General features: G+C 37.1%; 1 protein-coding gene across 3 annotated transcripts in view; it reads left to right on the top strand.

Annotated features, from left to right (window-relative positions):
• The first annotated feature begins 273 nt into the window (after positions 1-273).
• Positions 274-14340, top strand: part of Klp98A (kinesin-like protein 98A) — a 289085-nt gene continuing 275018 nt past the window's right edge. For 2 of the 3 annotated variants that reach the window (XM_081730768.1, XM_081730767.1), the window contains exon 1: positions 275-465. In XM_081730768.1, coding sequence (XP_081586894.1) covers positions 419-465 — 47 coding nt within the window. In that variant the 5' untranslated portion in view covers positions 275-418. Of the gene's footprint in view, positions 466-14340 lie in introns of all 3 variants that reach the window. The other variant, XM_081730769.1, reaches the window with a different exon arrangement.

Raw genomic sequence — 14340 nt, 5'->3', positions numbered from 1 at the left:
CCGATTCACAAAAAAGTTGTTTTACTGTCCGCCACTGTATCGGTACTTCTGAATATGTCGGAGCGACAACTAATATTCTGCTTATAGGATACATTTCTCGTGTAAATATTCTTTACACTGCGGTAAATCTGCTGCAAATGCAATTGACAAGTCATTTTTGTTTTTCACATTCGCATCTGTCATCCCAATCGAAAAATTTTTGAAATACAATTAATAATAGTACATGTGCTTCTGAGTTGGAAACCCTCCTTAACCGAATACCTGTGTGTCTGTGACGTAAACGCGACAAACTGTCATGGCCGTCGTGAGGTGCGGGCTGTTGTGTTCGTTGTTCGTATTATGGTGTTTTCTGTTAAGTTTTGAAACCAGTGTAATTGATATGTTTAAATTTTAAATGTGACAGGAAGATTACTTCATAATGGCGTCTGTCAAAGTGGCAGTCAGAGTCCGTCCTTTTAATCAAAGGTAAGAAAAGTTTGATAAAATTTCGACGGTCGGAATCTTAGCTTAGTCATTTTAGATCGGGAAAACAATAACATCCTAGTTGAATTCTATAGTTAATGAATGCACTTTTGTAGGGAACAGTTAATAAAACGTGAAGTCACAGATCAAAAGAAGTGCGAAAAAGAAATAATAGTACATTGTTCTTTTATTGTTTTTTGTAAAGGTTTGTTTACTTGAAGAATTAGGAGCTTTTGAACATAACATTAGAACTTTTGTTTGTTGTCTATATTCTGAATAAGTTCCGTATTAAATGGACAGATCTCTTAAAAAAAGACATTTCCTTCCTTTTTCTCGTTGTAGTGAGAAAACCTTGATAAATTGAAGAAGAACGTTGTGTCCCTTTTCCGAAATAAAAGCTATTAAGAACAGATGTAGAAATTTGTCATGCTTTGTTATGCCGTAAATATTATTGTATAAATAGTGTTATTATTACAAAGCTGTTCCGGCACGGGATCATGTAATAACATGCTTTTATTATTATCATTATTGAATTACAGATTCGTAGTATATTAACACATAATTCAAGTCAAAGTTACTTCTGGAATCAAACAAGGTGATTGAAAATTGCTTATTAAGATATAAAAATGAAATTGATAGTTGGTAGGAGTTAAAATGCTTGCCTCCTTGTAATCTTCCGAACATCACTTTTGTTTTTTGTACGTGACCTTGACTGTTAACCTCACTGGCCTGGAGGACAGTGCGGGTAGGGGAAGTGAAAATCCAGTGAAGACAGTAGTGGTTCTTATATAAAAAATTATGACCTTGTATGATATATTTCAAACGTATTCAGTGGCTCACCCGCCGAGATATTTTATGTGCTCAAACCCTTTCGTAGATGGGTAGTTTTCGGATAGCCTACACAGTAGTAGCACAAGCTTTCTTTATTTCGTGTGAATGTTTATATTTAGGATAGTCCTCCCTCAACGATATTCCTTGCTGCATCTATAGACATATTGAGAGCAGGACAAAAGCCCACTAGATAGAATATATAACGAGTAAACATTAAATACGCACTATACATAGGAAAAGAGTGTATATATATTACCGGCAAAGTGGGAGGAACTTAATATTACATACTTTGGTAGGTATTGTTTGTGATACCTAAGAAGAATTAAGTGGTGTAGGAAATAAAGTGATCAAGAGAAGTGGTATAATACTCAGTTCTAATAATCATCACTCTCCCACACTAAACTGTAGATTCATTTGGGGGCACGGTGGCTCAGTAGTGGTAGACCGTTCACCTCTGGTGCGTCGGGTCCCTGGTTCGATTCCAGCTCGTGCCAGGTGGACTTTATGGTGAAGAAATACCGTTTTCTTAGGGTTAACCCGTTTCCTCGCACTTTCATTCCACCATTGCATTCATTTCTTATAATCACGATCTCCTTTAGCCTAGCCGGCATAACAGCGGGACATAAAACTGAAAGATTTTTAAACTAGATTCATCTTATTCACAATGACAGCTCAATCAGGGGCGTCACTTGGGGAGGGTGGAAAATTGCTCCCTTGAGTTTGAGCTCCATATATTTTAGTCAATAGTATCTTAATATATTAGTGCAGAATGTGATACTATATATATCGATTGGCCATCTTGGTTCTCTCTCCCCTCCAAGAAAAAAAATTGAAGTGAAGCTACTGAGCTCGAAATAATGGATTGCTAGATAGTAGCAGTGTTGTCTGGTATAGAGATTAATTTCTTGGAGTAGAGTAACATGTAAAATATTTGATTGGTTAATTACAAAACGATATGATTTGGGTGGAAATCAACTATAAATGAGCTGTTATTTTATTTTGTTTATTTGTCGTTTTTTTTTTTTTTTAAATGAACGTATAGTTATCCTGTGTCGTTCACAATATCTATTTATTCAGGGTACTTATTTGTGACGATATCCATGAAAGTAAAATAGCTCTTCTTTTTATACCCTATTCCGCATTTATGATGTATAGGGATCTTATACTTACTTGAAACGAATTGTTTCCTGCAACCCAACAAACACTGACCAGTAGCTGCCTTCTATGTTTTGTCCTGTGTGTACTCTAGAAAGTAAACATTGTACTATCGGTATCCAGATACGTTCCCTAAAGTTTGTTCGGTATGTAGGGAATTCCTAACGATTGTGTAGCCTATATTGCGTGAGGAAAGTAGGTAAAATAGTAAACTATTGCGACTTATTTCCCACTTCGCCCCAAAACGTCAAGCATTGTTAGGTATTGTCAGTAATACCTGGGTTTCCTACTTATTAAAAATGCAGCAGATTTAAATTCAAAGAATATTTGTTTTATTCTTTATAAGTACTAGATTACACAGTATATTGCATAAAGCCCGATATGTATATATATATATATATAAAAGGAAATAGCATTTGACTACTAATGTGATATACAGCAGTATGCATGCAGAAATTAGTACATAGTCATTACATATATGACCATACAATTATATAGCATATCAATCGAAGAATTTATCAGGCTTTAGAGTAAATAGGAATATTGAAACTGGAATGAAACTGAAAGATAAGACAAAATACAATAAAAAGATCTTCTGCAACCGTGGAAGAATGAAATACAAACAGGAAGTCAAACATCAAATGATATATCCGTTCATGCTTCACACGAACTATATTTCCTGTGACTATCGACCTTTACCTTAATAATCAATATTGGAGATTAAAAGTTACTTCTAAAATAATATTTACATTTCAAACAAATGAACAAATACACCGTGCAATTGAAAGAAAACGCTATAATAAGAAAATTAACACACAGACACAATTAAAATTAAGTTTTGTAAAATTATTCACTTCTTTTTGTATTCTTAATGATTACTCTGCTTATATAGGGTGAGCTTTTTTTCTTTCTTTTCTCGTAAAATATTCACTGGGCTTTTGTCCTAGTCGAGTAAACTTTCGATGGACTTTTGTCCGCCTTTTGGAAATTTAGAGTGGGCTTTTGTCCGCTCCCTCTTCCAGAGAAATATTCAAATGTTAATAAAAGGATTATATTACGTAGGAAACAATATTAGTGTCTGTTCACACCGGACACCTGATTTATGGGACTGTCATATAACCATAAGGCGTCCGTGTAGACCAGTGATCGCACAAACCGTCGGGGGACATTTTCGGTGGATAGCGTTAACGCTCCGGTTGGCGAACCTTAAATCCTCTATTTGATAGGCAATAAACAAATGTGAGACTTTTTTTTTTTTTAAACCCCTTTCTGCATGATTTGTTTCTTTTAGCGAAAAAAATAATCAGTATTGGAAATCCTCATATGGGAACTTGAAAAAAGAATTAAAGCTTGAATTTTAGATTTATCACTTAATTACGACGAGAAATAAATAAGTGCCATATATGACACACAACTCACAAAGAACATGCCAGATGACACCAAAATCTTATATTCATACACGTCAATATCTCACACAGTAGACAAAACAGTCATTTCATGCCTTTGATAAATCACAAAAAAGCTAAAGTGAAAAAAAGGGTATGTGCCATGTATGGCACGGCATGCGGTAAGGGGTTAAGTTAGTTGTTCTTTTGTTGGTATCTCACAGTAGAATATAAAAACGGTGCGGTAGCTAAGAAGCTGTATAAGTTCAGCGACTACTGGTGTAGACTAATGGGAACTGTTTTTATAGGAAACCAAACCTACCTGGTGATGGTTCAATGCTAGAGTACTCAGCTGTACTGCGAAGGGTTCGATCCTCGACCACACAAGTTTGTGGTGAACAATGCGGTTTCTGTGGGTTTCCTCGGGATTATCCTATTTTCCTCCCTCATTACCATTCTACCAATTATTTTATAATCACCCGTTTCCTTTAAACTAAAGAGCGTAACTGAGCAGTAAAACAAGGGATTTCATTTTCTACAGTCGTTTTGGTTTATATAATATAATAAAGTAAATACCTGGTAAATTGATCTAAAGTGAAGAGAGATTTAAGTGCTTTCGTCGTTCCCTACACAAGACTTCAATATTTCGTTGTGCCGATCGAACAGTCAATATTTTAATCGATTTCCGATGTTCACATCCAAATATTATCTAACCGTGTATTATAGTGAAAAAGCGGAAGTATTTAACGTGTACATAGATTCTTTGAAGTTTAACTTGCTTTAAGATCGATTCCTGACTCGAGATGGTTAGAACCAGAAGCATAGGAGGTGTAGCTATGAACTTTTGCTGACGGCGGTACTACATTATTGAAAAGAAAAGAAAATCAGATTTGGAAATACAAAATTGGCCAATGTAAAAACACCAGAATTACTAATTTAAACATTAACAATGCTGGAACTAGTTTTAAATAGAACTCAGTAAATAGAGAGAAAATATTAAAGGATATTCTGTTGAGGTCATTCTAAACCACCTATTTTTATATAAAGCTCTATTATGGATACTAAGGAAGCACGGAAAACATTACTAATTATTCTTATAGCATACTTCCTTGTTACGTTATTAATAATAATCACATACTGAAAAATATTTTGTTCAATGTCATTACATCTCGTAAGTCGCTCAAAATTCATAATTTTATATTCAAATATTATTATTATTTATTGAAGCGAGGTTCCAGTGTTTGACTCAATCAGCATTTGTTTGCATACGTTGCACGATAACTTCCGTAAAATTTATCCGAAGCTTGACAACGTTAGGTATACAATATTGTTTGAGGTTGAATTCTGTCAAGGATAAGGTAGAGGGGGGGGATTTACCCCATGTTGCAACTTTACCTATATAATATAATTTTCTTTTTTTAAAGTGCAATTTTAGTGAAAGTTCAATTTCGTTGCAATATGCTGAAATTGCAGTTGGCGTTTTGGGTTAAAATTGGTAATCAAGAATAAAGGGTGTAAAGAAAGGTAAATTCACTTCCGACTTAAGAGTTTCATCATGTGAATATTGTGACAAGTAAATACGAGGGTGGATCAGATATAAACGGAATTTTATTTTTTATTTAAATTCATTTATTGAATACCACAAGACACTTACAATTTATTTTTACACGTAGTTTCCTCCTTTGGAAATGCATTTGTTCCAGCGTATGGGCAGCTTTTTGTATGCCCTCATCGTAAAAAGAACAGGGTCGTGTCACCAGGCGCACGAACTTTCCACACTCTCGTCATCTTCAAATCGTTGTCCTCCTAGAGCTTCTTTAAGCGGTCCGAACAAATGGAAATCGCAGGGCGATAAGTCCGGGCTGTAAGGAGGATGTTCAAGTGTAGTCCAGTGCATTTCTTGTAGCTTCGAGACAGTTCGAGCTGCAGTATGGGATCGCGCATTGTCGCACAAGAGGAGGATCTGTCGATTCAATTGGTCTCGTCTTTTGCGGCGATATGCAACTCTCGCCTTGTTCAACAGCTCGCAGTAGTATTCAGCATTTATTGTGCGTCGCTCATGTAAAAAGTCAATCAGCAAAATGCCTCGCCGATCGGAAAAGAACGGTTGAAAGAACCTTGCCAGCTGACAGTCGAGTCTTGGCTTTCATTGGTGCTGCCTCCCCTTTCCTCCGCCACTCCTTAACTGGCTTGTTTGATTTAGGAGTGTAGTGGTGAACCCGTGTTTCGTCGCAGGTGACGATCCGACTCAAAAATGCATCACCTTCTTCCGCAAACCTTGCTTTAAGCCTCTGACAGACCTCCAAACGTCTCAACTTCAGATTTTCGGTCAAAAGGGGAGGGACCTACATGAAACACACTTTACGGAACTGTAGGTCGTTTTTGATGATTGCTAGACAACTCCCATAGCTGATTCCGACATATTCTGCAATTTCTGATACTGTTACTCTTCGATCGTCGTCAATAATGTCTTTAATCGCACGAATGTTTTCGTCCGTAATGCTGGTCCGAAGACGGCGATCGTGTTGCTGATTTTCCATACGTTCTCGTCCTTCCTTGAACTTTTTTATGCCAGGCATACATACACGTCCTTGACAATGTTTGATCCCCGAACTGTGCAGTCAATCTCTGGCAAATTTCTGCCGCTGTAACTCTTTAACGAGCAAGAAATTTTATAATAATGCATTGCGCAGTGTGGAGTGGTGTACCTGTTGCTCCGACATCATGAGCGGTATTGACGAAATGGCGGGAAATATCTAACAGCACACTCTCTTTACTCCCAGCTGTCCCGCCTAATCATAGCAGAAGCTCGCGGCCAGTCCTACCAACTGTTGGATGTTCAGGTACAAAAATCCCGTTTATATTTGATCCTCCCTCGTAATTTTCAACGATAACTTCCGTAAAATTTATTTGATTTTGAAGTGATATGGCGCATATTTTCTCTGAATATTGCCAGTCATTTCCACTGTTTTGGGGTTAAATTCGATAAAGAATGAAGAGAGAAACATTACTGTACCTCCATTAATGTATATACTGGGTGGGCCATTTATTTTAATACGCCCTTGTAACCTTTAAACTAATAAAGAAAAAAAAAACGCTGACATTTTGTACCAAACTTCCGAAGAGAAGGAAGGAAAATACCTTGAACCTGAACCTGCAAATATCAGCAGCAGGGCATTGTTCGGCGTACTCTGTGATACCACCACGTTAACAGTATTCCCAATCCAACATAAAAGTTTTATTTTTTTCAAATGACAGGTTATTACATAATTCAAATCTACATGTAAAATGAGAACATACAATATCACATTTGTCATGCAGTGTTGAAAACTAAAGACGCTAGAAAATCACAAACATTGAAAAAAAAAAAAAAGAAAAAAGAAAGAAATGAAGGGTTCTGTAACAGTAATAACGCAAGTGATGCAGATGAGGTAATGCACATTCAAAATATCTTAATATCGAATAATGCAATCATCGTATTTCGAATAAGTACAGGGTGGTCCGGAAGTAGGTATACCACCTTTAGTTTCAACAGTATAGTGTTAGTTATGGTAGAATGCCTATACACAGTTACCTTGAAGTCTTAAAAGTCATAAGAGTATGATCACCATTCATGACGTAACACATCTAATTCTGCACCAAGTTCTCGCAGATGTTTTCCGGAGATACTCCAGAGTCACGAGGGTGTTCCACAACTGCTCGTAATTCCTGCGTTATGTGATATCTAGAGTTTCTTACTTTTTGCTTTATGAAACCCCAGAGAGCATTGTCTTGTTTCGTCAGATCGGGACTTCTTGGAGGCCAGGTAAAGGGAGCTGGTGAAGGTGCACAATCTCTTCCAATCCAGCAGCCAGGAAACGTCTGATTCAGGTAATTGCCAAGTAGAAAGCAACAGAAAACAAATGATCATGGATAACAATGTTGCCAGACAATGCAAAACAATGTTACCAGACAATGCCAAACAATGTTTCCAAACGAATGTGGGTAAAACCGTCTGAAAACACCAATTAGTGGTACGTCCACTTTCGAACCACTCTGTAGAAACGAAGTTGCAAGAAATTGAAAACTCGCCCTTTTTTTTCAAAAGATTTTATTTTTTTAAAAAAGTGTTTAATATAAATATCACATCGACAGTTTTCAGTAGGCATAAAAATCATAATACCGTTTACAGCAATTCGACGTGCTTCGGCAAGAGAACCGAAGTACATTTCTATATTTCGGTTCTTTTCACAGTACCAAAAGACATTTTGATCCAACGGTTCTGTTCATGAAATAGAAAATCAGAGTTTTATGTTTTGAAATGGTTAATTTATCGATAGCTTAACGTGCAAATGATGTTGAGCAACTGTGAAATCTTCCATTAACTACAGGAACGAAAGGTCGGTTTTGTTCTGGAACCCAATAAACACTTTTCCCGAAAAATCTTTGTCGGTTCTGAAACCAGAACCGATATTTCTCAGAAAATCAGTTCCCTTACCGGACCACGGCCGCCAATTGTACGGGTTTAACAACGATATGGGTGTAGGGTTGCTATTCAAAATGTACGGGTGAACTAATAATTTTGACACTGGTTTTCTTTTATTGGTTAAAATCAACAATTCGATCATTATTATCATTTAACAAAATGAATAAAATAAAAAAAATAGTATTATTTGCCTACTCTACTGTGATCAGAATCACAAAGATTTTTTTAAACATATATATTTTTTAAAAATATACATGAGTGTGTTTAATTGAAATAAGGTTCAAATTTAAGTAAATTGAATTTGGAGGACTCAGGCTGTGAATGTACGGGTGAGCAAGTTTGAAAAGTTGGAAGCCTTGTACCGGGCCCGGTACTCATTTTCTCAGAAAATTGGTTTTGCTAGTGGGACCGAAACCGCTTTTATCACAAATTCTTTCTGCCCTCACCTGGAATAGTTTTTTTTCTTAGGGAAAAAAGCAGTTCTGGTTCCGGAACCGAAAGCCAGTAGCGTCCATTTATGCCTATCGATTCAGTTACCATAAATAACCCTAGTTGGTGTTGATGTTTCTCAGAAATAAGATATTAAAACCGCGAACTTAATTAAAGTCTTTGTTCCTGTTAGTATAAAAAAGCATTTTACAAGATATATGGTTTACAAGGCATTATGTTGGCAGGATAGAGTAGCATGTTATAGTGTAGTTATGTTTGTTAATTATTTTATGTAAAAAGCGTAGAAAATATGTATTTTGTTTATGTGGTACATAATGGTTGGGAACGTATACTTGACCTTCAAACAGTGGCAAGTAACAGCTGTTAAGATAAGAAACAACTTCACTTTAAAGAAAATGTATTGTTCTTTCGCAGGTATTCTGCATAGTGTGATCTCGCAAATGAATGTGTGCTGTGTGTGCGTGCTTGTATGAACAAAGCCAGATGGTTGGTGAGGTGGATCAGAGGAACAATTATTATTGTTTTTGGAAGATTGACCAACCCTTATTTTCCTATATGCATTACAAATTTCTTTTCACACACATTTTCAGTGATGCCAGTCACATATGTGCAAATGGGCGTAATCTTTTCGATTTTTGTTGCATATACATTTATTCATGATCAATAAAGGTTTTGACTGGTTGATACGAAAGAATATGCTGATATTTTAAAATCTAACTATCTGACCTGATATGGCCATCCGTAATTAACATTTCGGCATTAGCTCCGAAACTGAAAATCAATGGCGTTAACCAACCGGCAATATGTTAAAATCCACTTTCATATTATTTTACCGGTACACTTTTTCCTCAATATTGTTCTAGTCTTGTAATATTTTCAGGTTAGTGGCTAAAATTTCATTTAAATACCGCGAACGCTCGGTACGTGACGTTTGGGCGCCGCCGTTTGGGCACTGGACGTTTGGGCGCGAAGCCATTTGGGCGCCAGACGTTTGGGCGCGAGTTAAAAAGTCGTTATGTTAGGCGCTGAGTACTAAGTTCGAATCAAGATATCACAAGGTGTCTACTGTAGTGGAAGTCCTTGAATTATACTGGATTTTGTTTTACATACTAGAAATACTGGAATTTCAAAATTATAAAAACTGAATTAACAATTAAATTTTGTAAATTTAAGTTGCAACGAAAGTTAAGTTTGCTTTTTATTTGATAACTTTTCAAGCCAAATGTAAGTCGACCAGACTACATATGATTGACTGCATTACATACATAGTGAGCCTATTCCATTAAAAAACTTAAAGCAGGCCTTCTGCTGTAGTTACGCAATAAGTGTGAATGTCAAACACATTTCTAGTGGCTAAATGACCAATATATGTACACTTAACTATTATTTTTCACTTTGAAATCGTTGTTTTTTTTTCTTTCGCCACTTTCTTTAATGCAGATTAAATGCTTACAATGGGACGAAAAAAATGTGTGTTAAGTTTTGATTTTTACATTGGAATGTTAATAAAAAAAAGTGATACCAGAAATACGGCATACTACAGTTCCTAAACTCAATGTGTTAGACATCCTGTATGCAAAATATGTCTTAGACACCATGTATGCAAAATATCTTTCCCTCAACTCGATTAGGATTTAGGATTTTTAGATTTCTGGGCTCTCGGCATCTAAGGCCATTTAGCCCGTCACGTTTGAGGGAGCACACTATCCGGGGAAAGGGAAGGAAGGAAGCGGCCTGGACCTATAAATTAGGTACCACCCCGGCATTTGCCTGGTGTGAATGAAGAAAACCCAGGAAAACCTCATTCAGGGTGGCTGGCCTGAAAGAGCGTGTTACACTTTTTCGACCGAGTGCCCCCACCGGGAATCGAACCCGGGACCGATCGCACCGAAGGCGAGAGTGTTAGCGACTACGCTGCAATCTTTTATTGGTAGTTCTTTATTGGACTTAAGGAAGAGAAGAGTTTGGCAAACGTAATACGAAAGAAAACAAATTTTAATATTCATAAATATGTAATTATTAACTTTCTTTAAAAAAATACAAAAATTAAATCAATGTGTTTTAATTAACATTAAGAAAATTAACAGTTCGTCTGATTCCTTTATTTCCTAGCTTTCTTATATAATACAAAAATTAGATCAGAAGTACAAGAATCGTGAACAAGCGAAAAATCAATCCATGACGAGGTTAGGCAACAAATGCCACAAACGCATTAAACTATTTAATTTAGATGAATAAATAAGATAGAGATAGAAAATATACAGATAAATGAGGTGAGATAAAGATAGAAGTGTAGGAAATGTATATATCTTGATTGCCGCTTAGTTTTTAGTGCCTAGCTTACTTTATATGTCGTAAATTGTGATTTTTACTATGTACCTCGCGCCCAAACGTCTGGCGCCTAAACGGCTTTGCGCCCAAACGTCCGGCGCCCAAACAGCAGCGCCAAAACGTCCGCGCCCAAATGGCGGCGTCCAAACGTCCTGTCCCGCGAACGCTTTGAATAGAGACTGGAATAACACACAAAGAATATGACAATATTTAATAATTTTACTTTCTAAGTGAGTTAAATTTTCTGAAAATAAAATCAAGCTGGGAATAATAATAATAATATATTTTTATGTGTGAGTAAATAATGACTGACTAGCTAGATGGAACGTTCAAATTTAGAAGATAAAAAGATTCTGTTGCTGTATTTAATTTTACATAATCTTCATTAGCGTGGGAAGAGAGGCTTTTAACATTTTCGCGAGAGTAGAGTTACGCTACAACTTAGACCTACTTTCAGAAGCCAAGTGTAGTCCGTTGTTCGACATTTGGATTTGTGTATCGAAAATATATATCGACACAATACTGAAACTTGATTGATATACAGGATCGCGGTGGCTCAGTAGTAGAGCGTTCATCTTTCTTGCGTGGGGTGTCTGGTTCGATCCCAGCGCGGTGGCTCAGTAGTAGAGCGTTTATCTTTCTTGCGTGGGGCCTCTGGTTCGATCCCAGCTCGCCTGTAGTGGACTTTGTGGTTAACAAACACGGTGTGCGAGAGTTTTCTCGGGTTTCTCCCACACTTACTTCATTACTTCATTCCACCATTATCATCATGCCTCCCTTTGCCTCGGTGCATAATTATGGATCGTTAAATTATATATATATATATATATATATATATATATATATATATATATATATATATATATATATATATATATATATATATATATATATATATATATATATAATATTGGCATACGGAGATGTCGCATAAGGAACAGATCTACTGTGTCAACAATCATGGTATGCATTTAGGGAGGTAAGAGTCAAACATGAGAACATGAAGTGAGGGTCCGTGGAGAACTGGATTTTGAGCTTTATTTTATCAGATTCAAATTACCAATATAGGGAAAGAGGTTCCTCTTTCCAGGAGAATAGTCATAATGTCTGATGGGTTGCAGTTGTATTTCTCGTATGAAGAAAATATAGATGAAGTAAGGACTAACACGCACGTAATCAATCACAGAGAATTACCTATTAAAGACTGATTACAATAGTATTTTGCCTATTTTGACATGAATTGGAAACGTTGACAATAACGAAGTCAGATAATCACAGTTTGCAGATATTTAACAAAGCGTGGGAAGATGTATGTTAGGAATCACCCACAAAGATACAGAAGTAATTACATAAATTAGAAAAATTATAGGAGTATCTGGTATTATGAAAGTAAAGACATTGAAGAGGCGGTGGGTTGGATATACTACAAGAAGAAATGACGATTGATAGGTATAAATAATTCTTCATTGGATACCAAGAGGCAAGGACAGATAGTGGAAACCGTCCTCACACAAGGTTGTGTGGCAAAGTCAAGATGCACTGCGGAGTAACGTGGAAGCGATTGGTCCAAGATAGATGACTGTGGAAAGAAGCTAGAGAAATCTTTATCCAGCAGTAGATTGACAGCGGTTGATTATGATATATGCAGTTTTAACCAGTAGATGATGAACTTATTAACGCATTTTTGCGGTGCCAATGCTATCTGAGACAAGAACTAAGGAGTGTATCGAAAAGTAATTAGCAACATTGGGGGTGTCGGTGTGCACTTGTGAGGCTGCATAGACGGCAAAACCTGGAAGCACCTAGTCAGTTGAAGTCTTGCAAACGGATAGCTGCGTGCTTGTTGCTGTTTTCCGAGTTGAATGGGAAATGTCGCGTGTGAAACGGGAAGTGAAGTGAGAAATCCTGCACAATTGGTGCACCGTCAAAGGCATAATACACAATCAGATAGTAAAAAAGTGTGGGGTTCATCATACAACTGTGAAATCGGTCATTGAGAAATTCGGTGAACATTACAGCTTTGAAGATATGCCGAGATCCGGGCGAAAAAAGGGTCCCAGAAACTCTGGACTCGACCGTGAAGTTGTGCGGTTGATACACTAAAATCCATCAATGTCTGTGCGGGATTTGGCTACCAAAGCGAGAACGTCCATAGGAATGATTCAGCGTATCAAGGCCAGGCACAATTTGAAGACCTATAAGAAGCAAAAACGTGCGAAACAAATACCAAAGCAGAGACAAACGGCACAAACAAGAACCCGCAAGCTGTATGACAACATCGTAAAGTCACCAGAGCGATGTGTGTTGATGGACGATGAAACGTACGTAAAAGAGGACTCAAAAACACTTCCGGGACCCCAATATTATACTGCACGCAATGCTGGGGATGTATGTGCTGCACAGAGGTACGTTGACGTGGAAAAATCTAGGGAGAAAGTACTGGTATGGCAGGCAATCTGCTCTTGTGGTTTGCGCTCCGGTATTTTTTTTTTTTTTTTTTTTTTTGCAGAATCCATCATAAACGCAGAAGTGTATCGAAAGGAATGTCTACAAAAAAGACTGCTGCCATTGTATAAAAGGCATGCAGTCCCCCCCTTGTTTTGGCCCGACTTAACAACAGCACACTATGCTAAGACGACAGTACGGTGGCTCAATGAACACAACATCGAGTTTGTAGGGAAACACATGAATCCACCAAACTGCCCACAACTCCGTCCAATCGAAATATATTAGGCAATTGTCAAACGCAACTTCCGAAAGAATGATAAACCAGTGCGCAACATGACGGACTTCAAGAGAAACTGGGCTGCAGCATCGAGGAAATGCCCCGTCGAGACTGTGCAACTGTTAATGGCTGGAATTAAACAGAAACTACTTTCATATGTACGACGGGACATGTAAGTTGTATTTTCCTTGTCATGTAGATACATAGAAGTTCTCTATTAATGAAAATGTGGGTTTACTTCACTTTTTGTCTTTTCTTCTGACTTTCCTGACATATGCAATGTTGCTAGCTACTTTTCGATACACTCCTTACTGTTTAAAGGGGATTAAACCCGAAACTACATACACACAGAAAGAACATGCGTTAGTTCCTTGTCGATGAAGGGACATTCGATATGTGTATGTAATTTACCTGTGGAGGGCTATTACATGTAATCAGTATGATAGGCATTATAGAAAGATGCAGATGCCACTTAACACCTACTGTTATTTACAATCAGCATTGAACCCGGATTCGGTAGAGCTCTGTCGTTAATT

The sequence above is a fragment of the Thermobia domestica genome, chromosome 11 (assembly GCF_964235325.1).
Source record: "Thermobia domestica chromosome 11, izTheDome1.hap1.1, whole genome shotgun sequence".
Lineage (NCBI taxonomy): Eukaryota > Metazoa > Arthropoda > Insecta > Zygentoma > Lepismatidae > Thermobia > Thermobia domestica.
This window is presented reverse-complemented; position numbering and strand designations above follow the sequence as displayed.